Below are 27,016 nucleotides of genomic sequence, written 5' to 3'. Positions count from 1 at the left end.
TAATGTCAAGTTAGGTTTCTGTCATATTCTGTGAAGATGAATCAGGATGAGGCGTAATTGACTTAACATTTACTGTTATTATGAAATCATTTTACTGTTTTTTTTCACAGCAGTTTCACTTTTCTTGTTAATTTTTTCTTTCTTCGTTGTTCTACACCACGTATGCATCATCTCAAGTATCACTAATGTATGTAAAAAATGCATATTCAGTATTTCAGTTTATAATACTCAGTAACTTTGCAAAGTATATTTCTTTCAAAGAAAATTCATGAATGGAAACCTGTAGGTGAAAATGCTGCAGAAGAAGGAAGGTATTAAATTATTCCTTCGCTAGTGATTGATATCTCTATGTTTCTTCATTATCCTCTCTGTGTATCTTTTGAGAGATGTTATATTAAGGGGAAAAACCTAATCATGTCATTTGAGAACAGTTAAATTTCTAAAAATATCATATGTGATTTAATTGTACGATATTAGGAGATAAACAGAATTGAACGATTATCAATATGCAACATTATTTCATGTTAGTACTCTAGTGCAGTTTGTATTTCTAGTAAAAAATGATATATTTTACATAAAATATTTTTCTTGAAACTGTGCCAATTTAATCCAGATCGTGCGATGATTGAACATGTGTTGTTGCATCATTTTTATTGAAGTGTGCCAAATATTTAAATAGAATGATTATGTACAGCTGCAGTGCAACATGTCAACTTGAAAAAATTAGCATGGCATAATAATGGTTAAGAAGTATGAACTAACAAAAGATATTATAAAAATGGGTTGAAGAATGTAGCCAATGAGAAGCGTCGAAATAGATCACATGATATAAAATATGTTCTGGTGGTTGGTACACTTTAAGAAAAATGGACAATAATCAAGTTAATTATCTATGATACATGTACGTATGAGAATGTGATACAGTATTTTGAAATTGTCAAATGGTTTATTTTAATGTCAAACCTTTTTTTATGTACTCAAGATCATGTGATGATTGCTAGTAACAACAGATTGGACAAATAAAATAGTTTTTCCTGAATAACGATTATTCTTTGTTATTTTGGTTCATGTGTTTCCACTTCCTTTTGAATTATGGATAGATTTGTGGATTTGACTATAACACGATCGGTAAGACTCTAAAATATAATCAAGCAAACACTTTTTTTTTTTTTGGTCTCGAAATTTCAAAATTTGACATTTTTCATCGTTGGAGGGGGGGGGGGGTAAGGGCACCTTTTTTAGGTTAGCCGTGGGTATAATTTTTTTTTTTTTTTTTTTTTTTTAATAAATTAAAAAATAAAAATAAAAAACCAAAGGGGGGGGGGGTTTTAGGTTTTTTTAGGGGGGTTTACACAAATAAAAATACCAAAGGGGAGGTTTGAACCCCTCCCCCCCCCCCCCCCCCCCCCCCCCCCCCCGTACGCCCCTGTGATGTATTATAATTCACAACTCCCTGCTTGTACTTTGTATGCACATTCCAGTGGTATATTTCACTTCTTCCTGGAAAAATAATAACGAGAATAAAACTCCAGCTGGCAGCAGACCACGAAGAACTTGGCAAGCACTGATAAGTGATAGACGCGCCCCCGTTCAACCAACGAACTCAAACCAAGTTCAACGCGCGTTTTCCCGGCTACCGACCACCGACCAATCAAAGTCGCGAATGATATCAACAAACCATCGAGACGAATTACTACCGACACACGTGGATACGACTACGAGTGTGTTTGGAATTGGAAACAGAATTAACTTATGACATAAAGAAATGGTTACTGGTGCTTGATAACTTTGCTACATTGGTGTGATTGTGACAACCGAGCTGCAAAGGTAAATAAATTTCACGAAATCATTGATGTACGAATTTCTTTCGAGATATGCTCCGCTGAGTCTGAGATTCTAGGCTGCTTCTCCGCCGCGAATCCTTCTCTTTTCGATCGCCTCTCATAACCCCGCCTTGGCTGGCCTGGAGGCGCGCGGTTCTCGCATCGGAAACTAATCATGCTAATTGCACTTCACACAATAAAGGAAGGACTAACAGAAAGTTACTTTACATACTAGACTCAAGTGTGCATTTGATGATAGTCTCAGTGATTATAAATTAACTTTTTCTGTGGTATTAAACAAACAAAAGGCCTTCGAATATCATGAATATAACAAACAATATTGTTAAAATTACATATTTTGTTTAATGATCAATTACCTTCAGTTTAAGTTCTTCTTTGATTGGCTTGGCTTCCTGCAGTTGGTGCAGGTTTCGGTAGTAGACACATACAAAGAAATAGGGGGTGCAGTGACATCACATAATCTAGTGGAACGTTAAACTTGGAGGTCAAGTATGAGACTGAGCTGAGAGAGAGATGCATGATTATGAAAAAAGTGAGGGGTTGGTCCAGTTGGAAAGGTAGATGTGAAACCATTCTGCAATTGATATACTTGTCCATTTGTCCTTTGTATTTATTGTAATAATAGTGATATTTTCCAATAAAAGTGTCATAAAATTTAAGATATCTTTTTTCTAAACTTCTTCAAATTACTGTTTTAAATCAACCGTCCGGATACACAACCCTAGCTTCTGGACACACAGTGTCTGGGTAATAGTTTGCTCATTTTTGCTGCTGTTACAGTTTTTGTGGGTTTTGTTTTCAACGAACAGAATAAAACAAAAACAGATTTTGTTTTGTGTTTGTTTCTAGTATTTTTCCTGACAATATTCATGGCATGTTGTAAAATAAATATAGACATCAGTCTGATATAATTAATGCATGACCAATCATCAATTTCTCTCAATCCTCCTACAGAAATAGTAGTACTCGTCCGCGAATCTCCATTTAACAAATTATTATCAACTGTTACACTTACACTGTATCTTAACTTGAAGTACACTCGGTTTAGTTAGCATCACCTTAGATCCACCCATACACCTTTTTTGCTGTAGTACGTTCTCATGCACTGAACAGTTTGTTTTTTTTGTTGTGCATTACGCTTCTTTTGTTAAACGATAATAATTTATACGATGTTTCACAGGTTTCAATAAATATCCTTTATTATGAATCACGTGAATAGGCTGTAAGAACAGGCTGTAAAGGATCCACCACATACAGTTGTAACTTGTATATATGCACTCTGTTACTACTTAGATGGCCAGGTTACGGTCCAAGATCGAGAAGACGTTCACCTTGATCCTCAGTATACTTGAAAACGCCTTCAACTCCGGCATCTTCTACGGATGGCCGTCTCTCGTATTCATCCTCAAACAGCAACAGTTCTTCCGAGAAGGGTGCGATGATGTCCTTTCCCCGGACGTCGTTTTCTCCAACGATTCCTTCGGATATGGGACATCGTCCCCTGAAGTGACCGATTCTCAATACATTCTCTCCGGCAACGATTCTGGACACGAGAATGGATTAGATGATCCCATGCTCCCGTGTGCCTATCAGGATAGCAAGTTCCAGCTGGTGTTTACGGTAGCAGCATTCTGCATGCAGGGCTCGGTGTTTCCAAGTGGTCTCCTCTTTGACAAAATCGGCACTAGATTTGTACGGATCTTGTTCAGGTAAGCATTATGGTGGGCTGGTGATTCTGTGACGTATGCTTCGGTGGCGATTGCTCTGAAGTCAATATTCAGCTCTGGACCAAACACTTTACCTAACCCTAACCCTATCTTCAACCCTACCCCTATCCCTATCCCTAATCCTAATCCTAACTCTAAATGTATCTCTAACCCTAATCCTATTGATTTGATAATTTCTGATGTATTTCTCTGGGTTTTTTTGGAAAAATGATATTTCCATATCATGTTTTGTACACAAATCACAAAATGAGCTATTTTGGGGCTGACATGCAAAGACAAAAGGTCATGTGACTCTGTAACGCTAGGTCTGATCCTCGAAAAATTTATTTCAAAAGATGCGCAAGACTTGAAGAAAAAAAAGTCATAGAATTTCAGTGCATGATTCTTTGGCGTTAACAAATTATCACTAAAAAATAAATGGGGGGGGGGGGGGCTTCTCGGGCTAGATACAATAGGGTTAATGTATGTTCCATCAATTTATCTTTCATTGTAATGAGAGGTACTCTAATTGTCATAATAAATCTTATAAAACAACGAGTCATAAATTGTTATTTCAGTTTGTGATAAAACAACATAAAATTGCTTGCTTATAATTATGCTAATAATGTGATAGTAAGCCATCTCGTCAGAGCCAGTAGGGTGTTAAATCTGTTTTAAAGTACAGTTGAACCTGCTTTGGTGACCACCTGTCTACAAAGACCAAATTTGTTTGTTTCCATTGAAAATGGTTTCTCATTGAAAGATGTACTAAAGGAACCTGTCTAGTAAGACCACATTTTCTGTTTCCCTTGAAAATAGTTTCTCATTGAAACGTATACTAAAAGAACCTTTCTACAAACACCATCTAGGTCTACAAAGACCACTCTTTGTGTTTCCCTTGGGCGGTCGCTATAGACAGGTTTGCCTGTATATAAGTGAATACCCTTTTGGTGCCGAGCAGGAATTCTATATTCTCTGTTGGACAATTATTTGAAGAAGATCCTTTTCATCTCATTTTCCAAAAAGAGATGAAAAGACTGGATATTGTTGTTCAAGCTTACATGTTCTTCTCTTGTCCTTATTCAAGTCTTATATTGGCCTTCATCAAATCAGCTCAAAAGTGTGTACGTACATGTACATGCATAGTGTCCTTCTATGTTTTATTAAACTCTGGTATTGACGACAGCCCAATTCAACAAGTTAATAAAACGCTCCTTGTCAAGACAAATATTGACCATGCCCTTGGGTCTATATTCACGGTTTATATTACCTTGATGGAATTCCCATTGTGTGGGTCTTCACACCGAGTAGCTAGGCTGCTTCTGCATGTATGTTTTATCCATGTAAAGTGACAATGGAGTTTATTTAGGGTTAAAGTTCAAACACACATACTTTTCCATTGTTTTGCATGATTGTTTAGAGTACTACACGTATATCATCATCTTTACAAAAAAGTGTCATGCTCCTAGCCAATATTGTGCCCATATAACCTTCAATGGTATTGTTATCATCCCAGAGAATATCATAAATGTTTGCATTCTATTAACAATTTGTTAGCTTTTGTCCCCATATACATGTAGCCCTCTTTCAGGACAATGAAAGTTGGGATACAACTATGATACTCCCCCCCCCCCCCCTCCCACCACACACACAGACACACACATTGCACATTTTTCTGCAGATCTTGAATCTTTAGTTGAATAATAATGAATAGGGGGGAATCAACTGATGATATCACATGATCACTTTTAAAAAGTTAAAAATAAAAATCAGAATTTGCTTGCAAATAATATGAATTTATTTTAGGTTCTAAACCTGGATTAAGGGCGGCAAATGTAGGTTAATGCCTACAGTGTAATGCCTGTTAAATTATCTAAGGTTATTAAAGGTTATACAAAGTTTTGGTACAGGGTCATGAATTTGGTTCAAATGAACATATTGGAAGCATATGCAATCCTACAATATTCAGTGATCGTTGTCGCGGTTTGAAATCAGTCTAAATTTATGAAATTGTAAATAATAAACTCTTTGTGTTGTATAACTCCCTCTCAAGGCCAAGATTTTAATTAAGCTATAAAACAATGTTTCTTGACTAAAATCGACCGATTAGCTATTCCCGTTTGGAAATTATATATCACAACTACATTGTACATATTCTGAGATTTTCATGGTCGCAGCTACCATTGTACGGCTGTAGGCACTATTTGAAATTTATCAAAATTTACCGGGAGCTCCGGTAAATTTTTATATTCAATTTTTCTCGAAAGCAGAAGTGTTTTAGGGGCTAATATTTTTGGTGCTAATAATACATCCACAGGGGCATCCAATTATATACAAATTGTAAAGAATCACTATCCACCCAATTTTAAAAATTTCCCAAAACTTTGTATTACCTTTAACACTTTGGTTGAGTTTTTCGCCTATCAGCTCATTTGCGAAACATGCAATTGGTGCCAATTTTGCACAAAAAAAATAGATACCAATTGTGAAATTACTCATTTCTGGTTTTGGATAGCTCCATGACAACCTTTTTAACACCGGTATAGTTTACAGGGATGAGATTTAATCCCTCATCTAAACAATGTAACTTGAACAAAATGTAACTTAAACAAATGTCCCTTTGAGCAAGATGCGGTAACAAATAGTTCTCAAATTTAGAATTTAAATGCAAGGAAAACGTGTCCTATCCTATTACATATTCTACAGTTTTCTGCGGACCTCATTTAATCTTCCTCCTTTTGGGGAATTTCTCTGTCTCATCCCTTTGTTTAATATTGCACTGAAAAAGTTAAAAGATCCTGAACCCTTTTGGGATATCCATCCCATGAAACAATAAATGTGTGGCACAGGGATATTATTTGTGTGGCATATAAAGATTTATGACTGCTGTCACTGCTAGTACTGACAAGAAGGTATATTTTTACATTTGTTATTTTCCCCTGCCTGCAGTTTCTTCATTCTAGCAGGTTTTCTGTTTCTTGGGTTCAGTACACCAGAGAAGGCTAACTTTCTGTTTCCAGCAGGCATCTTGATCGGTATCGGAGGCATCCTGATGATGGTCTGCAGTATGCAGGTAAGGGTCTTTGATTCTGGTAGTGATGATGATGATGGTGGTGGTTGTGGTGGTGGTGGTGGGGGGGGGGGGTGGTGGTGGTGGTGGTGGTGGTGGTGATGATGATGCAGGCCTGATAAAAACCCGATTTAAATCGGTTTCCCGATTTTTTTTTTCTTCCCGATTTAAAAAAAAAAAAAAAAAAAAAAAAATCATTTTTTTTTTTTTTTTTTTTTTTTTTTTTACCAATTTTTTTTTCCTTCCCTATTTTATCCTGATTTTCCCGATTTCCCTCTTATTATCTCTATTCTTCCCTATTTTTCCCCCAATTTTCCCAAGTTTGTCTCAATTTTCTTACTCGAAAGGGGGGAATGTTGTTAGATGCCATTTTTCCCCCGCGAATCATCTTCTTTTTTTTTTTTACTCAAGGGGGGCGTGGTTGAGGGGAAAACAAAAAACCTATTTTTTTTTAGTGCTCACTATCACCCCTGTGATGATGATGATGGTTGTTGTGGTGGTGGTGGTGGTGGTGGTGGTGGTGGTGGTGGTGGTGGTGGTGGTGATGATGGTTGTTGTGGTGGTGGTGGTGGTGGTGGTGATGATGGTTGTTTGGGTGGTGGTAGTAATAATGATGATGATGGAGGTGGTGATGGTGGCGATGGTAGAGGTAGTGGTGGTGGTGGTGATGATGATGATGATGATGAAATTACTACATGGCTATAGCTCGACTACTGAGGGATCTAAAATTATGTACACTCAAAAAACAAAAGAGAAGGGACATAAACATCTTTTAACCAATGAGAAGCTTGTATATTATTTTTGTGGTATCCTCAAGACCTCAACACAATAACCTGTAAGATAATGTGACAGTTCATAGATCTATACAATCTGTACATGGGCAGATGAAGTTCATCTATACCAAAAGTGTAAAACCCATAGAGAGGAATACTGGATTTGTGCTAATGAAAGTTACAGATCATACATTCATGACACAGCTCTTCAAGAATTTGAGCTGTTTAGTGCTGACATGATTTTTTTTAAAATCTGTTGGTGGCAAGAAAAAAAAGAAAATCCTCCCATTATATCTCCCTTTTCTAAAGATATTTGTGAAAATTGATATTAATCCCATATGATGTTGTTTTTGCTTTAGTTTTCCTTACGAGATAAAGATTATACATGTATCCGTTTTAAAATCAGGGTATTCTACTGACACTACTATCCCTCTATGTACACCTTCACTGAAAGCGAGGTAAAATAGCCTGCTTTTGAGATGTATGCATTCTCTTCTTTGCTAAATTATATCTGAGCCCTAAGGGCCAAGATTTTCCTGACAATTATGGATTTTTCACTCTCGCTTTCGGTGAAGGCGTACATGGAGGAATTTCCGGTACCTGTACCCAAGCACGATCACACATGCATCATCATTGCTCAGTCTGGCGATACATCAGAATAAATGTGCAGGTACTACCAGGTAGCATTTAAAGGGAAAGTCCACCCTGATACATGCATTTGTCAGGTTTTTGTTAAATAAAAGGTATAAAAGGAAGAGGAAAGGACCAGTGAAAGTCAAAGAAAATCTGAAGAAAGTAATAAAACAAATAAAAATTTGGGCATCTCTTCCTTTCGCTTTGTACTGACAGTTCAAAACAACTTTCTTATTCGTTAACTTTTTGATGAAGGACTAGTTCTATTTGTATGGGTTTGTAGTTGTACACAACTGTGAAATAGTTGTGTACTGAATATACTGTACATGTAAATCAAGTTTCCATGTAGAATTCGATTTTTTTTTTTTTTAATTTATTTTTTATTTTTTTATTTTTTTTTTTAGAGAGAGAGAAAATAAAAATAATCATTTTGTTTCACTGCTTACAGCGTACCTTATTTTTCTTCTAATTTTATCAAATCCAACTGGTTTGCAGAGGGGAATTTGCCTTTTAAAGGGATTGAGTATCTCTGTCTCAGATTCTAAACAAGATCCTGGATTTAGCTCATGCTGCAATCATAATTGTAAACCTTTAGGTCAGTCAGAAATCCTGTGACTTTTACAAGCCGATCACCTGTCTGATTATCAAGATATTTATTATTGAAATTCAAAATTTCAAAAACAGTTTTCCCAACCTCTTTTTTTTAACACTACAGTCTATTGGGGAAAATGAATATGGTAAAACCAGTCACTCAAATATTTGTTTACTTTTTTGAGGTACTTCATGATCATTTGGAAGCACAAGTTTTTTAGGACTTTAATATTTTACCATATCACAGACACTGATAACACGTACATAGGGCCATGTATTTCTGATTTGTAAAACTGAAAACATACATGTAGTTAAACAATGCCTTTACTGTAGTGCAAAGCCTGACTTTTCTAAACAGGTAGCATTCAGAGCAGCAAAGCTAAGCTTTAAGCTTGTCTGAAATTCTGAAGGAACCGTTCTATCAATCAATCTGACCTAATCCTCTAACTGAATACTACTCTGCCGTCCATTACTTGCATCCATTACCAGATCATCATCAGCCGTCCCTAATGGTATCTCAAATTAGGACAGAAGTCCTGTTCAGACAAAAGAAAATTTGGTATGGAACGTTTATAACGAAACGTTGTGTAAAGAATGATCATATTCATAGTACACATGAAAATAGGAAACGTATTATAAAGAAAGTACCGGTAGGTTTAAAGTCATAAGAGATCACTTGATATGGCAGCGGGCCAATCATATATATGCTCACGATACAATAAGCCCTGTCCAGTTATAAAGTTTTTGTGTGATACAGCATTTTTACAAGAATGGGACCCATAATTTTCATTGAGTTTTCATTTGAAACACATGGTCATTTTACATGTACATTGTATGATGTTTTTGATATGCCATGTTTACACTAGAAAAAATATCAATTAATATGGTATACCGAAATTTGTTCAACATTTTGACAAGAATGGAACCCATAATTTCCATAGAGTTTTCATTTGAAACGCATGACCATTATACATGTACCAGTATGGTGTTTTTGATATGCAATGTTTACGCTAGAAAAATATCAATTACTTTATGATACTGTTTTCGTACAGCCATACAATGACCTTTAGTAGTCTGAAAGGGATGGGTCAAACACATTTGGTCTAATTCATGCTAAGCCGACCTTTATCAAGTTATTTATTGCACCAAAGGTATTCACTGGAAAGATAAGAAGCTTAAAGTTCATTTCAAATCAATGACAGAAAAGATATAATGAGAAACTAAATCAAGGTTATCGGTTAGAGTCTGGTTTTTTTTTCTTCCCTTTCTTCTTTTTAAATGTAGTTACACATGGAGTACGGTAGATGATCTCTTTCAACAGGACTTGGTTTTCAAAGGGGTGCACACATTTTTTTTGTTTTTTTTTGTTTTACACAGTTTCAAATCCATTTTTACAAACGTGAGAACAAATTAGAGAAGAAAATAAATGAAATGATGCCATAATGACATGAATCATGAATTGTTGAAATTCTTGTCTGGCAATTTTTATTCTTTCGCCGTTATAAAAAAAGCATGTCTCTGACCTGGCTTTGACAGAGGCTCCATTATACCTTGTAATTGTGGATTTACTTGACTTGAAAGTTGAAACACTATTTATAAAGATGAAACACGATGAAGAACTTGAATTCCCTCACAAAATATACTGGTACTTGATGTATAAGGTTATACAGCTTTTTTACAGGGGAAAATGGGATGATGAAATTGTTTTTGTTTGTTTTTTTAATTTACATGTACCCCTATGTTTGATGTAGAGAGCTACATTGTATTTGTTTGCAAAACATTGGGGCTGGTTTTTAAAACAAACAGATCTTGCTTTATTAATAAACCTTTCTAAAATGAGCACTTTAGAAAACATGACAAATCTATTGTTTTGAGAATTAATTACAACACTGTACTCTGTAGTGCTTTTTTTTTAAAGGTGAAGTTGCCACCACTTTTATTTCTGAGTACAGGATAATTTGGGATGATAAGTTTGAATTTGTTATTCTATTATGTATTCTTGTGATACTTTAAGGCCAAATAAAAAAACAAACATGTTAAAGCGTCCTGTTTTTTCGAAAAATAGGAAGGAGGAGGCCCTTTTTTTCTTCTTTTTTTTTTCTTTCAAAATGGCCGCTCGGTACATTTTCCCTGACAGTCGTGCTATTTTCAAGATGGCCGCCGACATTTTTTTTTTTTTTTTTTTTTTTTTTAAATCAGAAATAGATCCATTTTAGCAGTGTTTTTCATGTTTTAAAAAAAAAAAAAAATCAAAAAAAAATAGGAGGCGGCCCCCAAAAAGGAAGCGGGCGGGGACGCTAAACATGTATGTTTTTTTTTACATGGCCTAATATGAAATGAACAGGTGCCTACATGTGTTTGTATGATGCAGAGGGCTGTTCACCTGTTGAGCCAATGGGTTATTTCAGTTCACATGCATGTAGTGCATATTTTAAAGTTTGGGACTGACATCTTGATAGCTTCAAGGTCTACACGTATGTACTCAACAAATGTCCATTGTGGTGTTGGTAGCAATTATTTGCACCGGAGTGGATGATAAACTGTTTGCTAAATGATTAGTGCAGACTTTAATGGTCCATTCAACAATGGCAGTCAGAGGGACTCTGAATGGACATAAACTAAAAATAGTGTACTTGAATGATTGCTTGACACTGATTAATATAGTGTTAAAAGTCCAATGAAACAACTGCAAACTTTGTCTTCACAAGACTGAAAAGGTCTTGGAAGATTGAAATGGCAAGGACATTTTTTTTCTTCATTACATTAGATTTTTTTTTTTTTTTTTTGGGGGGGGGGGGGTATAATTAACTACTGGCATTCAAAAATTATTGAATGAATTTGTACATTTTATATTTTTTCTTCATGAGTTTAAAGCCCAAGTCCACTCCAAAAATAACTTATGTTCAATAGAACTAGAAAAATCAGACTAACCAATCAAAAAAAGTTTGAGAAAAATCGGATAACTAATAAGAAAGTTATGAATTTTTAATGACATGAAAAACTTTGAGCATCACTTCCCAAATTGGCAACTCACTCATGAGTCTGTGACGTATGGTCCTCACTATCCACTTGTTATTTTCTTTATATTGATAATATAAATTTCTTATTTTCATTCACCCTAAGAATCTTATTTCTTCACAGTTCACACCAGCATCCAAGTTAGATTGTTAGTAATATGTTTTTGTGTGGATGCACAAATAGAGAGTAACTTTTGTCCAGTTAAATTAAGAAAAATTGAATTTTGATAAACTATTTATTAAAAAAATCGAATTATGAAATACAATATTCAGAAAATAGTATAAATTCTTCAAAATTCATAAAAGTTTTTGGGAAATGTCATGCACGCAATATGATACAAATCATATAACCTGGGCAAAGGCATGGGGAAATCAAGTTTTGGGGGATAAAAGGGAAATTAATGTGATTAAACTATATAAAGCAATTGATAAGTTGTGAGGACATGACGTCACAAACTGATAACCATCTTGGCAAATTGTGTTGTGATTCTCATTGTTCCATAGTTTTACATACTTTTTCAAAAATTCATAACTTTCTTATTAGTTATCCGATTTTGCTCAAACTTGTTTCGATTGGTTTGTCTGATTTTTCCGCTTTTATTGAAAGTAAGTTATGTTTGGAGTGGACTTGTCCTTTAAAAGCACTCTATTTTTTGTTCCGAAATTATTTCTAGGTAATTAGGGTAATATCTGCATGTACATGTATCTCTTTTATTTTACTTGTCTGTTTATGATATACTTGTGAGGTTAAAATAGAATAAACATATATGCAAATTGCATGATTTATTATCTTATATGAATCATAGAAAACACAAGAACAAAAAAGTAAATACTGAGAAAATCAGACTTCATGAGGAAAAGAGCTTTTTTTTCTGAGCCCTAACTTTAGAATTCATTTTCCCCTTAATAAAAATCAGGAAATTCTGATATAATCTATGTATTAACAGTTTTACTCAAATTATGAATACCTCTGGAATGTTGCGCCTCAATGGTGGAACAGTATGTACATAACTAGGTCTTGGGTTGAAGCCAAGTTGTTATGCCAGTGCCCATTATTTCTCAATTACAAGCTCCTAATGATAAAGTTGCAGCACGCCTGATAATTTCCTGATTTAAATCGGTTTTCCAATTTTGTTTTCCTGATATTTTTTTTGTTTTTGTTTGGGGGGGGGGGGGCCTTTTTTTAATATATTTTTCTTCCAAAAATGGAAAGTACCTACATGCTCAGCACCTCGTATTCCTCGGATTTCTAAAAAATTTCTTTTTTTAACTCTCAATATCACCCCTGAGTTGCAGGCACAAGTCCTGTGCAATGTGCATCACCATTTACAAAAGGCTTTCTTTTTTTTCTTCTTCAGGTTTCCAATCTGTTTGGTCCTAACAAGGCTACTGTGATGACTCTGATGAGTGGCTGCTTTGATTCCTCGGCTGTCGTTATGCTTATTGTAAAGGTAAGAAAAGGATGATGCTGTTTTAGAGGAGAAAAGAGGAGAAATTTATCTCAGGGCCTTGTTTTACCAAAAGCTGTGATTTTAATGAATCGGTCATTGCTACATGTGATATGAGAGTGGTATCAATCTCAACAACTTGCGTGTAACGATAAGATATCAAGTATTCATACCCTAGTAAATTTGATGTTTTGGTTTTTTGTAACTCAAGAATGAAAGATGGACTGGTTGAATTAGCGCCTTTCTAAATGCATTGAGATGTATTAGCTTTGATATGTCACATTTTCAAGAAACAGAAATCAGGACAAATCAATTTCCGCATAGTCAAAAAATTACAAAATTGGTAAGGGTATGAATAAACTAGTTGTTAACTGTGCATGTACATGTAGTTCCATTTGAAAATAGAAAGGTTATGTTATAAATACAAAAAAATAAAAAACACACCCAAAAAATGTTTGTAACCGTGGATGATTGGGTTGGGTGCAGGAAAAAGCAGTATTTCCTGTTTGCTTCAGCACAAAACAGCAAATATATCATTTCGCTGTTGATTTGGAAAGGTTCATTATTCAGAACAAATGAACATGTGCATACGTACATGTATATTGACTTTAGGGTAACGAATGATATGCTTTAAGATAAATTTGATACATTTTACAATCAACAAATGTCAATGGAGTTCTTTTGTTTCAATAATACTCTTTTATTTTCTAGAATATCAGACTTCCGTCCTGGAGTACAAAGTCTAGAATAAACAATGCATTTTAATCATGCGGATTACTTTTAATGTTTACCTTTGTGATATTATATTCATTATCGGCCTGGCATTCAGACCCTTTTCCGAAATGTATAGTCATCTAGTAGTTTCCACCACAATGCTATGATCTGAAACGGCATTATCATATATCATACATGTAGGGTGCAAAAGTCTTCTTTCAAACTTGTGATAGAGTCTTAAATGTATTGATATCCCCTCTTGTATTTTTTTTTTACAGAGGTGTTATGAGCCCGGTGGGGTCACTCCCCTGCAAAGAGTGACACGTATGACCGTTACCACCAATGCATATAACCCCCTTTTGCGGTCAATTTCAAGGACATTTTGTGAAATTTAACCCCCTTTTTTACGTCAAAACAAGGACAAAATCGTACTTTGGAATACCCCTATTTATAAGATTGTAAGGACACTTTTGCAAATTTACCCCTATTTTACCATATTTCAAGGACAAGACTCGGCTCCGAGAATTTTTCTTCCCGGTTTTCTCTTTTCCCTTCCCGGTTTTCTCTTTTTCCTTTTCTTGACCCCTATTTATCAATTTCGGGGACACATGTGCACCCCTATTTTCTTTATTTCGAGGAATATTTTGTCCGCGGACATTGCTTGAAATTGACCCCTTTTTCCGCGATTTTGGTAACGGTCATGTGGTCCGGAAGTCACATTGAGTGACCCCACCGGGGTTATGAGATAATTAAAGTTCTATGCAAATGCAATTTTAGATCAAAATATACAGACTCTTTGTATCGTTTTCTTGAGGCTTCGATTGACTGTCAAAATATTGATAGGTAAAAGCAACATATTATATGTACATGTAGATCATTTTAAGCCATGTCAGCTCAAAGTTTTCTCATGGAATAAGTTAATCAGCTTTTCCTTCTCACAGTGGCAACAAATATTTGTAGTTTCCACTCTTTTGTAGTTTAACCAAGAAAATGTATATTAGATTAATCAGTGTGAATCAAAATTTTAAAAAGAAATTTTCACTTTGTACATGGAAATAGTTTCAGTTTCAGTTTCAAGTTTTATTTCTGCATTTTCCATAAACAATAACAAAAATAACAATGAATACATTTTAGCAATATAATGATAAGTAATACAAGTAGTAATTCACAAATAAATAAATATAAATAATCAATAGTACAATTAATCGTATTTGAAAAGAAAGAAAAGGGGGAGAATGCAGAAGACCGATATCGTAAGCAGAGCTTGAAATGATACCGGCCTTACAAAAGGAGAAGAGGAGACAGGAAGAAAGAGCGGGTGAAGTGAGTGCTGTGCAAAGTGAAGAGTGCACTGCGCGAGCTCCTCAATCTATCAAATAATTTCCTTTTTATATACAAATAAACAATGAATATTTATATTAAAACAAAGTACATGTAGTATATTATGACCAGAATCTAATTTTCATACCTTATCAATAAATATTCTTTCATCTTCACTTTAAAGGAAACAAGTGTTGTACATAATTTTAATGTTATAAGCAAGGAGTTCCACACATCGGGTCCAAAACAATTTTAGGGTTAGTTAAATGAAAATCCATAGAGTGCCTCGTGGGGTACGAATGTACATTAACATTATGAATATAAAAATCATGAAAGGACTTAGGAAGTAAGTTTGAGACATATTTATACATAAAATAGCTGTTTGAAAAATGTGCATATCAGTTAATACTTTGAGAGTTTTCAATGTTTTAAAAATAGGTGTAGTGTGTGCTAAATAATCAGATTGTGTACAAATTCGTAGTGATAAGATATTTCAGTCTGTGTTGCCAATTTAGAGACTTTAATGATTATTTTCTGTTAAGTCACTCTAATTCATGAATGGCACAATGTACTGCAACAGAAATGGACTCCAATTTTCCTGCAATTTTTGCACTTTCTGCTCAAAATTTGATATACAATACCGTATGTATTTCAGAGCACTCTGGACAAAAGATAAATAATAGGACGTCAGTTCAAAGTGACACTAATTCTAACTCATCTGAATATCTATTCTATTCTGTCCTATAAGTTGAGTTACGAGGCCGGTCTGCCGATGTCGACGGCCTTCTTCATCCTCGCCGGGGCGACCATCTTCTTCAACATCAACACGTTCATCCTGTTGCCAGCGAAACGCATCCCCTGGCCCCTCCCGTCCGGCTACGTTCAGGTCAAGAGAGGCTGCGGAGAGGTCAAGGAAAAAGAGGTATTTTAAAACCACCTGGGACTTAGATATTAGAGCGAGAATTCAACTCATTACATTGAAAAATGCAACATTTTACTCTATAGTTAATTTGGCTATTAAGTAAAATGGCATTTAACTCATTCATATTCAATTCAATTCAATTCAATTTAAATCAAATTTATTGGTCCAAAATGAAAATTTGTTGCGTTAACATATGCATTATTCACATTTTATTGTACCTTAGCATGCCAACCTATTAAGCCATAGTACTTAAATAGTGATTGTGACATCACAAAGCCAATCTCAGATTATTTATATCAGAATGGCTTTTGTTTGATATTCATTGTGAAGAATAATTAGGAGATCAATGATCTACAATGTACAATGTATTTTTTTAAAAATAATTTCTTCTCTTATCGCAGGATGAAATGACCCAAGAAGAACTTGACATGAAAGTTACTAATGGGAACGGCACCGCCTCTGAGAAGGGGAAGCTCAATGGAGAGGGGGCTGCTGTGAACAGATCTGATAGAAGAAAGTCATCTGGAGTTAAAGCCAATGGTAGGTTGCTCTGGTGGTCTAGTGGATAAGTCTCAGAATTGCAGATGGTGAGGTTCAGGGTTCAAGGCCCTCCTAATAACCCCTTATATGCCACACTCCTTGAGCCACATTTTTGTAATGTGGGATAGATATACAGAATGCATTAAGAATATTTAGCAGCTTACAATTTCAAGATTAATCTATGCTGCTGTTAAAGAGTTGTCATGGAGCTAATCAAGACTGGAAATTAGTAATTTCGCAAAACCATTGTGTTGTACAATGCAATCCTCATGTTAGTTATTGCCTATTTATGGTGTGCAAAATTGCATGTGTGGCAAACATGAGCCCATTTAGAAAGGTGAAGAAAGCAACCAAAGAGTTAACCAATGCATTTTTTTGGAAAGACAATAATCTATATTTGCCACACTAGACCCAGGTGTAGGACTTCTCCTTGAAATGCACAGTTTACTGATATCAGTTGCTAGAACTTAAAGCCCCACTGTTCTACTTGTAACCACACTGTACTTGCTCCCTCCATATAGAAAACAATGCCTAATCAGTGACCATTGGTCCCCATGATCCTCTCTTTCTTATGTTAATGAGATAGCCACCTGTTAGTGACCACCCTGGGTGGTCTAATCCCTCCTAACCAAACTAGTACAGACAGCCTTTAAGCTGTGATAATAATCTCCAAACCCTCTGTGGAAGGCCATGGTAATAATTTCCAAAGCTCTTTGGAAGCACGTAATGATGTTATATCATAATATAATACTCAGACACATACAATAATAAAATATTGTTGTAATTATGTTACAGTGAAACCTGTATATAAAGACCACTCAATAGAGACCTACCCCCCCCCCCCCCAAAAAAAAAATAGCTGTCCATATAGGCAGGTGGTCTTTATAGACAGGTTGCTTAAGCATTCTATAGAGAAACAAAACTAGCAGTCATTATAGACGGGTGATCTTGCTATACATACATGTATAGTCACTAAAGCAGCTTTAACTGTAGTTAATTGTATTTTTCTGGATTAAATTTCATCAATTAATCTTCTATATGATGACCAGGGGAATCAGGGGAAATATTTGACCATTATTGCATCGTTCGCTTCTCCTTGAAGTTCAGACTGGTTCACTGTATTAAAACCAGGAAATTGAATGATTTCCTGTTGAGCAATAAATGCCAGGATCTAACGCAGATAACATGATACCAGCATCCTACTCAAGCCCTACCCAATAATACAGATTTTACGTATCGGTAGATTGATTACATGAAACTGCATCCAGCTTGGGTGTTTTGTCATGGTTTCAGAGATGACCATTGAGTTTTTGATGAATAGTCATATCCTTGAAGGGTATATAGACGGCTTCCTGAAAGAGCTTTCTTTACTGCCGGTGTGTTATAGATTGTTTCCTGTTTATGGCGGTGGAGAGTTTCTGTATGCTATTAAATCCTATTGAATGGAGATTCATACATGAATTATCTTTTTCAATGCTAAAGGGGGTTTAAAGCCCCACTGTACTACTTGTAGCTACTTGCTCCCTCTATATAGAAAACCTCCCCAATCGGTGCCTGTTGGTCCCCATGATCCTCTTTTTCTTATGCTAATTGAGAGCTGAGTTGATGAGATGGCCACCTGTCAGTGACCTCGCTGGGTGATCTAATCCCTTCTGGCTGAACTATTACAGACAGCCTTTAAATTCAATGGAGATAAATTTAATTACATACAATTTAACCTGCTTTAACGACTACCTGTATAGCAAGATTACCTGTCTAGGCTGTCTTTAATGACTGCTAGTTTTGTTTTCCATTAGAATGATGAGAGGAACCGTCACTGAAAGTTTGAGCAAAATCCAATTGAGCAAACCCTTTACGTGACCGTACGTACCAGTATCACATTTTTCTGAAATTTTACTGGCCCGGGGCCAACCGGCCATAGGTAGTGTCGAGTTTTCGTGAAAATCTGATTTTTAAGGATACTCTGTCTATTTTTTTGTGTCAAGAGGTTGGCATCTCTGCATATATCATTGGAGGTCACCTCCAATTTGTTTTGTACACAAATTTCATAAACTTTCATTTTCTCAGTTATTGATGACGGAATAGAATTTTGTTTCATACAGGGGTTAAGTAGAAACATATTTGCAATGATTATGTTCAAGGTGCATGTATGATAGAAAATTATCTGAATTTATTTAGTACAGAGCAAATGGGAGGGAGCAAATGGGAGGGAGCCTCACATGATACATCACAGAGTTGCCAATTTGTGCTTGATTGATCGCAACTTCAAAAAATCATAACTTTCTTATTTTAATCGGGGGTGTAATTGGATTTAACGTGTATCAATCAGATATGGTTATTTATGTTGAATCACTGCAATGCCCTTTAGATCATGAATCTTGATGCCCATTTGTAATTGAATTGAAGCCATACCATGGTTGTGTTTGTGCCAAAGTTGCCAAACAATGAAGAACGAAAGCATTAAAGACATATTCTTATTTGTTTCCATGTGCTTGACATCACAGTTTGCTAACACACACTTTGTCGAAGAACCATTCAATGTACATTCTCACATTCTCACTATTTGCCATGTACATTACATGGCAAATTGTGAGAATGTACATTTGAATGTACCGGTAATACAAATCTTGCAATTTACCATTTATTGTACATCCAAATGCACACAAAAAATTTGCAATTTACCATTCCATGTACATCCGAATGTAAATACAAATCTCACAATTTACCATTTAACGTTCATACAAATCTCCCAAACAGCCAAACTAATGTCCCACTTGGAAATGACTAGTAACTTCCTTTAAGAGGTTGCAGTCATGGCTCAAATGAGGAATTTGTGATGATTAATTTTCCTAATGGGATGATTCCAAGAGTAGATGCATTGCTTAAAATCTGTCAGTTGTGAAGTCCGTTATAGGTGATTAATGACACTTTTATTGGTTAAATATCCATAGGCTGTCTAATTCCCTACATAACCCTTACTAATAATGGCTTTAAAAGTACTCTATTCCTTCCTGTTTTGATAATGTAGGATCAACAAGAAGGAAGTCTCGAGTGATTCAGGCGGAGGCCGAGGCGTGTAAAAAGCAGTACTTTCCAACGATACGCTCCTGCATCCTCTCGCCTCTCTTCTGGCTCCTGGTGGCGTGGATCTCCATCCTCCAGCTCCGTCTGATCTTCATGATCGGAACCCTCAACCCCTGGCTCAACAGACTGAGTAACAACGATGAACAAGTTGGTGAGTGACTGGGGTATTGAACCAGTATCCTATAAGTACCACAACTCTGCACCCAGTTATGATGTTTGCGATGCCACAGAAGTCTGGTTGGTATACCAATTAGTCCTGTCCAGTATCACCTTAAATGTAGAGTTAGAACCAGTGGCTCACAGAGGAGAATTAAAAACAATTGGTCAACAGCTAGTGTATTAATTGTACACATACTCTGGTGACATTTGTTCTGCAGTCAATATAATACAGAAACCAAACTTTTTACTTCAATTCTGGACCAAAGACTTTACCTTATCCTAAGCCTAACGTTAAGCCCAATTGCAACCTGAATGCTAACCCTGTAACAAAATAAGGCCTTGAGCATGTGTCAGATGCACCTATTGGTTTAGAACATTAAATCGACTCCTCAAGTTCTCAATTGTTATCCTCAGCCCCTAGCTGAGTAGACTTCATAACAATGATGACATTGAGTGACTAGGTAGAATATTAACTCATATGGGCTAATATCACCTTGTATAGTTCATGTCTATATGAGACATGAGATGTTCCAAAAAGCAGAAAAAACATTTCAATTCGTTTCAGTTTATCCCACTCAAAAGTCAACATCAAACTATAATGATACAAATGTTTGCTACATAGGCATATTGACAAAATTGACATGTACAAGTCTTAACATTATAATGTACAACAAAATGGAAAGTTGGAAAGTGGAAGGACCTCGAATACCTACCCTTGTATAAAGCGAAGGCCCTGCTGGTATGAAGACAAATCATATTGAGACGAAACCTGTCCTGCAAGCAATATTTATTGTGTCCTCTCTTATTTGGAAACAGTGGCTTTGTCTTTACAGATTTAATTGTGCTTTTCATTCTCAAGTGTAGTACAAATCAAGACTCCTAGTTCTAAAATTAGAAACAAAAGGATTCTCACCACAACGAGAATGTGAGAACCACTGAAGAAAAGACTTGTCAGGCACTTTTATTTAAATTGTGTAATCAAATGATTGATGAACAAATTTATACATTTGTATTTTTATCTTTGTTTTGCAGTGAGCAAGTACACCAACGTCTTCTCCCTGATCCAGTTCTGTGGGTTTGTTGTGGCTCCTCTTGGAGGACTTCTCCTTGATCGTAATAAGATGACCACAGGATGGTTCGCCAACAAGCATCGTAAGTCTTAAGGATGAAGGATTATTTAAAAGAATATACGATCCAACTACAGCTCAACTATGATGTTAACATTGCTTTTTTGAATAATTCTTACTAACACTCTCACTGATGCATATGTATAATATATGTTCATACTGCAGTCAAAACTTCTTTAGCAACCATCTCAGGGGCGGATCTAGCTTTTTGCTAAGGGGGGGGTTGACCAAAATAATGACAATGCGGAGCATCGTCCACGAGCCGCGAAGCGGCGAGCCGATTTTTTTTGGGGGGTGTTTATTTGAACCCCGTAAGTGATGTTTTCCTGGCATCTATTAACACAATGGAGACCATAAAAAGCTGTAAAAAAAGATGCGAGACTGGATTGCCGCAACTTCTTTGCCCTGTTTGCTTCCATATTGCTTGTCACTACACTCAGACCAGACTGATAAAAAAGTGAGCAACTTGAACAAGTAATCCAGGAAATGAGCAGCCCAGCTCAGCGTGCGTTGCCAGGTTAAATCTTCACATAATCCCCACCCAAACGACACTTAAAATATCCCCAAAGTTGCCAAATTTTGACAGAAAATCCCCAAATTCGTTTTTCATAAAACTCAATATTATTTTCATTCCCAAATATTTATTTTTCATCCCCAAAGACTTCAACAATCCCCCAATTTTTTTTTTTTTTTTAATGTGGGGATTTTGGGGATGAGAATCGGCAACGCTGGCCTAGCTTGTCACTTCGGCGGTGGCCCGTGTCCTCAAAAAAGCTGATGGGGGGGGGGGGGCAAGGGACTCTGTGACATTTGTTCGCCCAACCCCCCCCCCCTCCCCCCAAAAAGAAATAATAATAATAATAATAATAATGATAATAATAATAATAATAATAATAATAATAATAATAATAATAATAATAATTTTATAATAATAATAATAATAATAATAATAATAATAATAATAATAATAATAATAATAATAATAATAATAATAATAATAATAATAATAATAATAATAATAATAATAATAATAATAATAATAATAATAATAATAATAATAATAATAATAAATAATAATAATAATAATAATAATAATAATAATAATAATAATATAATAATAATATAATAATAATAATAATAATAATAATAATAATAATAATAATAATAATAATAATAATAATAATAATAATAATAATAATAATAATAATAATAATAATAATAATAAAATAATAATAATAATAATAATAATAATAAAATAATAATAATAATAATAATAATAATAATAATATAATAATAATAATAATAATAATAATAATAATAATAATAATAATAAATAATAATAATAATAATAATAATAATAATAATAATAAATAATAATAATAATAATAATAATAATAATAATAATAATAATAATAATAATAATAATAATAATAATAATAATAATAATAATAAATGAAATAAATACATAGAAATAGAATAAAATAAAATTACAAGTTTTAAAAAAAAGATAAGATTTAAAAAAATGGTCCCCGGATTTTTTTTTTTTTGGGGGGGGTTGCAACCCCCCCAACCCCCCCTCTAGATCCGCTTCTGCATCTGTATAGAAAGACCACCTGTCTATAAAGAACACTATTTTTTTCTTCCCTTGAAAAGGATTCTTATTTAAGCGTGTACTAAGGGAGCCTGTTAATAAAGACCACCTAAATATAAAGACCACTTTTCTTGTCTCCATTTAGCAGTCTTTATACAGTCAAACCTGTCTATAGCGACCGCCCGAGGGAAACACAAAAAGGGTTCTTTGTAGACAGGTTCCTTTAGTAGATGTTTCAATGAGAAAACTTTTTCAAGGGAAACAGAAAATGTGGTCCTTGTAGACAGGTAGTCTTTGTAGACAGGTGGTCACTAAAGTAGATTTGACTGTATACAGGTTTCACTGTATTTATCTAAGCTTCTATTCATCAATATCATCTTCTTTGCAATTCCTCTTTAAATAGTCGACAAGAGAAGTCCCTATTCTGACCTGAAGGACACCTGCTTCCCGTTAGCCCTGACGACCATCCTCTTCACCATCTTCTCCGTCTGTATCGTCATCCCAAAGCTGGAGCTGCAGTACCTGACCTTCATCATCCAAGTGGTCATCAGGTCGTTCCTCTACGGTCTCTCTGTGGCTGTGATTCCAATCATGTATGTATTATGCCAGGGGGGTGTTTCACAAAGATCCTAAGTTTGGATTTAAAAATTATGGAAAGCCGTTAGCATCTGTGAAAGTATTTTGTAAAAGTTATTTTAAAAGGCATAGAATGTTGATTCAAGTCACAAAGATCCTAAGTTGGATTTAAAAATTATGGAAAGCCGTTAGCATTTGTGAAACTATTTTGTAAAAGTTATTTTAAAAGGCATAGAATTTTGATTCAAGTCATTTATATTTTCTATTATCAAGGAGATTTCATGTTCTTCATGTGGAATTTATGAAAAGACTATGAAAGTCTAAGCTACTTGAATTTTTGCTTTGAATATATTTTATTTTAAGGCTACAAATGGCTCTCCATAATTTGTTAAGTCCAACTTAGAGTTAAGTTTGACTTAGGATCTCTGTGAAACACCCCCCAGATCAAACTGCCTGGGAGTGAGGCAAGGACTTATCTTGAAAATAGAGGGTGAAACTTAGGTTTCATCCCATGATGTTCATCTTTCGGGGTGGGGGAGGTGCATCTGTGATGAAGCTGTGGTATTCACTTGAAATTAACTGTAGAAAAAGCATGAGGTCATTATGGATGGAGCCACAAATATTGTTTGAATCTGTTAAAAGTATTTTTCTTCAAGTATCATTCCTAGCCTGTTAAAGGAAAAAGGCAGCTGGAATGAAGCTGTTTGTTTAAAATGTGCTTTTTTTAGTTTTCTGATGCTATAGCTAGACATGTATTAAGAGGCAACACACTTTCCATCGACTTCATCATTATTGTTACTTGATGTGTCTTTTTCTTTCTCCCAACAGGTTTCCACAGGAGTATTTTGGTACTCTCTTTGGTGTGATGGGGTCCTTCGCTGGTATTTTTGGTCTTCTTCAGTATCCAATCTTCAGCATCCTTCAAAACGTGCTCAATAGTGACCCTTTCATTGTAAGTACCAACTTACATATTGAATCAGTGATCGATGAATGAGAGAAGAATTGGGAATTTGACACCGCTCAGGTGTTGACCCAATAACAGGTGTTATCAATCACCGGGACTAGCCTTCAGTCTCATGACCAGCCAGCTTTATGTAATGCTCTGTCTTTTCCCCATATGATAAAGTCCTTATCTGACATTTGCATCACCCGAAGACCCTTCGAGAGAGACGAGGGGATATTGGTTTATTGGACTAGGAGTTTGCTATGTGCAGACTTGTATACACATTAACCATATTTCCACCAAGTCTGGCGTCAGCGAATTATTACCTTCTGCACATGGAAACTGCCGACCCACCCACTTTAAAAATACCGGTAGTGGGATATTTTTGATATACGGTATGATAATTGGAAATAACTAAATCTATACATTTAAAATGAATGTTTTTCCTAAAATTTCCTTTTCTTTCCTCTTCTTTCTTTCCTCCTGCAGCTCAATATCTGCTTCATTGTATTCAACCTGCTGACAGCAAGCCTTCCCATCTACATCTGGATGTTTGTAAGGAGGAAAGAAAAACAGTTGAAGCTAGAGAGAGAAGAAGAATTAATAGAAGAGAAGTACACGATCCTACCTCCCACTTCACCTACACATGTCTGAGGAACAGTTTGTTTTTTTGAGCGAAAGTCTGTGTGTCGGCCATGTTTAAACCTTGACTCGGTGCGTCCAGTTTGGTCCATCGATATATCAGGTGCCAGGGGTGAAACTATTCATTCTGTTCAAATTGCTGTGATCAAGTATTGATTTTAAAGTATGATTAGAGTGCCCATGTCTGCGTATAGGTACTCATTCCTGCATGATTCTGATAAAACAAAACATGCAACCGACACAGAATATCCGTTTCTATCACAGTGATACACTTTCATTTAAAAAACAAGTAAAAATAGATAAGAAATTTGTAATATTAGTGCTGTATTAATTTTGATGTGTAAGATAGCATTTCCACAACCCTGGAAATGCTATCTTACACATCAAAAAATCCCAAACTGCGTATAAAGTGACCGAGTGCGGGCTTTTGTTGCGCGTGGTTGCCTTTCAGTTACAAAAAAGTTTAAAAGCCGGTTATCTGAATAAATCTTTAATGGCCATATAAATCATCTGGACCAGGTATAATGTCATTGCGTATATGATGCAATGAGAGGACTCGACACTAACAGGGTCTGATAAACATTGCCTCAGGAATATTTCACTGCCATTTTAGTTCCTTTCTTCGATCACCCTCTGCGCTGTCGCTCGGTAACCTCACATGGCACATGCAATGACAGATAGATTGCTTTGTGCAACACAATGGCTCAGCAAAATTACCCATTTCTGCTCTTGATCAGCTCCATGATACCCCAAATAATTATGGTATGGATTAATCTTGCACTGGAATGGGTTAAATAATCGTGAAGCCTTTGGTATTATTATTATGTATTTGGCGGCGCCCGAGCCTGGGAGCCGAAAAGCGAACGGAATCACCGTAATCCTTGGGACTCTCCGCCCGGAAGAACTGATTGGGGGTGTGCAGATGGACCACTACACCAGGGTTTTCCCCCCTACTCTTATACATATAGTGCAGTGGGTTCTAAATGTGCAAAGGTGAGGACTCTCCTCTACATGGGGCCTCTATTTAACGTCCTATCCGAGGGACGGCATACAGTATCTATCCCATGATGAATAAAATGTGGCACAGATAGGATGATTATTTGTGTGGCATATAACAAACACGAATGGGTTTCACAAGTTTTACATCAAGCACAAAACGAAGCATTTCACTGCCATATTTTCGTCATTTTTTGTTGCATTTTTACAAAGAGCTCTTTTACAGTCGTACCTTTATGATTAAATGATTGAAAAATGCAGATTTCCACATTTCAATATTTCAACTTTGACCCATACAGGTGTTGAGCCGAGTTGACATTACAAAGTAGTAAATTGACTTGGGAGCTATTGTAATCTGAGTGTGTGTCGCTGAACCTGTCAATTCTACCCTGATGCTTCCAAAAAGTAATAGTACTAAAACGTGTGACATCATAATGTGCATATGTTTTGTGGGTATGTAGGTATACATCAAATGCAAAAGTGCCTTTCTTTGTGGAAAATTGCTCGAGAGTGTGTGTGTGTATTCATCATAATGTTGATATTGTGAAATTTGTTCACATTTGTATAAATTAATTCAATCTGTGTATTACCTTGTGAAATATCTAAATGAAAATGATATGGCAAGATCTATTTTCTATTGTTGTAGAAGTTGATATATTTTTATGTTTGATTGGTGTTTTTTTTTTTACCAAGCTTTGAAAATGAAACAGTTTATATATTCCAATCCCGCAATATGATGCCGTACTAAAATATATTTCATTTATTTTATGTCTGAAGGTAGTATGAAGAAAGGGAATTGAGTTCCCCTCGCAAATTTGATTCCTTACTTTATGCCTGAATGTACTACATGTACTTCATATACGTTCACATATTCATGATTTATTTCTAAAAATTCAGAAATGAAATTTTTATTCTCTCATTGGCAATAGATATATGTGCAGCTTCCTATGATTTTTCTCACCTATCATTTCAAGGCCTCCGATCGGTCACTGACGGGTCAAAAACCTTGACCCTTTGACAAATTCTACATTTATTTATGATTACGTGTAAGTTCCAAATTCACGACAGGGTAAAGATAATACTTTACATGTTTTGTGAAGAATCATTATTGTTTGTGGGAAATGTGGGAAATATTGTGCAACTTCAGAGACTAATGAGTTTTGAGCAAATAATAGTCTTGTGTTGCTAATAATTAGTCTTCCTAAAGTATTTGATGGTTCTATTTATACTTTGCTAATGTATTCTTCACCAAAACTTAATTCAGACATGGAATTTGAGAGTATGCCGGCTGTAAATGTTCAGATCACTTCAAGATGTTGT

At 35.4% G+C, this 27,016-nt stretch overlaps 1 protein-coding gene across 1 annotated transcript; it reads left to right on the top strand.

Annotated features, from left to right (window-relative positions):
• Nucleotides 1-1,661: 1,661 nt before the first annotated feature.
• On the top strand, nt 1,662-25,016 carry LOC100889901 (solute carrier family 43 member 3). The gene is made up of 11 exons (XM_030992235.1): nt 1,662-1,827; nt 3,138-3,553; nt 6,500-6,623; nt 12,993-13,085; nt 15,865-16,038; nt 16,440-16,578; nt 19,607-19,813; nt 20,854-20,973; nt 22,943-23,132; nt 23,944-24,067; nt 24,548-25,016. Exons 2-11 carry the CDS (start codon nt 3,138-3,140, stop codon nt 24,710-24,712), a joined length of 1,752 nt encoding a protein of 583 aa, XP_030848095.1. The 5' UTR covers nt 1,662-1,827; the 3' UTR covers nt 24,713-25,016.
• Nucleotides 25,017-27,016: the final 2,000 nt, after the last annotated feature.

This window comes from Strongylocentrotus purpuratus, unplaced genomic scaffold (assembly GCF_000002235.5).
Source record: "Strongylocentrotus purpuratus isolate Spur 01 unplaced genomic scaffold, Spur_5.0 spur5_scaffold_2, whole genome shotgun sequence".
Taxonomy (NCBI): Eukaryota; Metazoa; Echinodermata; class Echinoidea; order Camarodonta; family Strongylocentrotidae; genus Strongylocentrotus; species Strongylocentrotus purpuratus.
The sequence above is the reverse complement of the archived record's forward strand: the minus strand, read 5'-3'. Positions and strand labels throughout refer to the sequence as shown.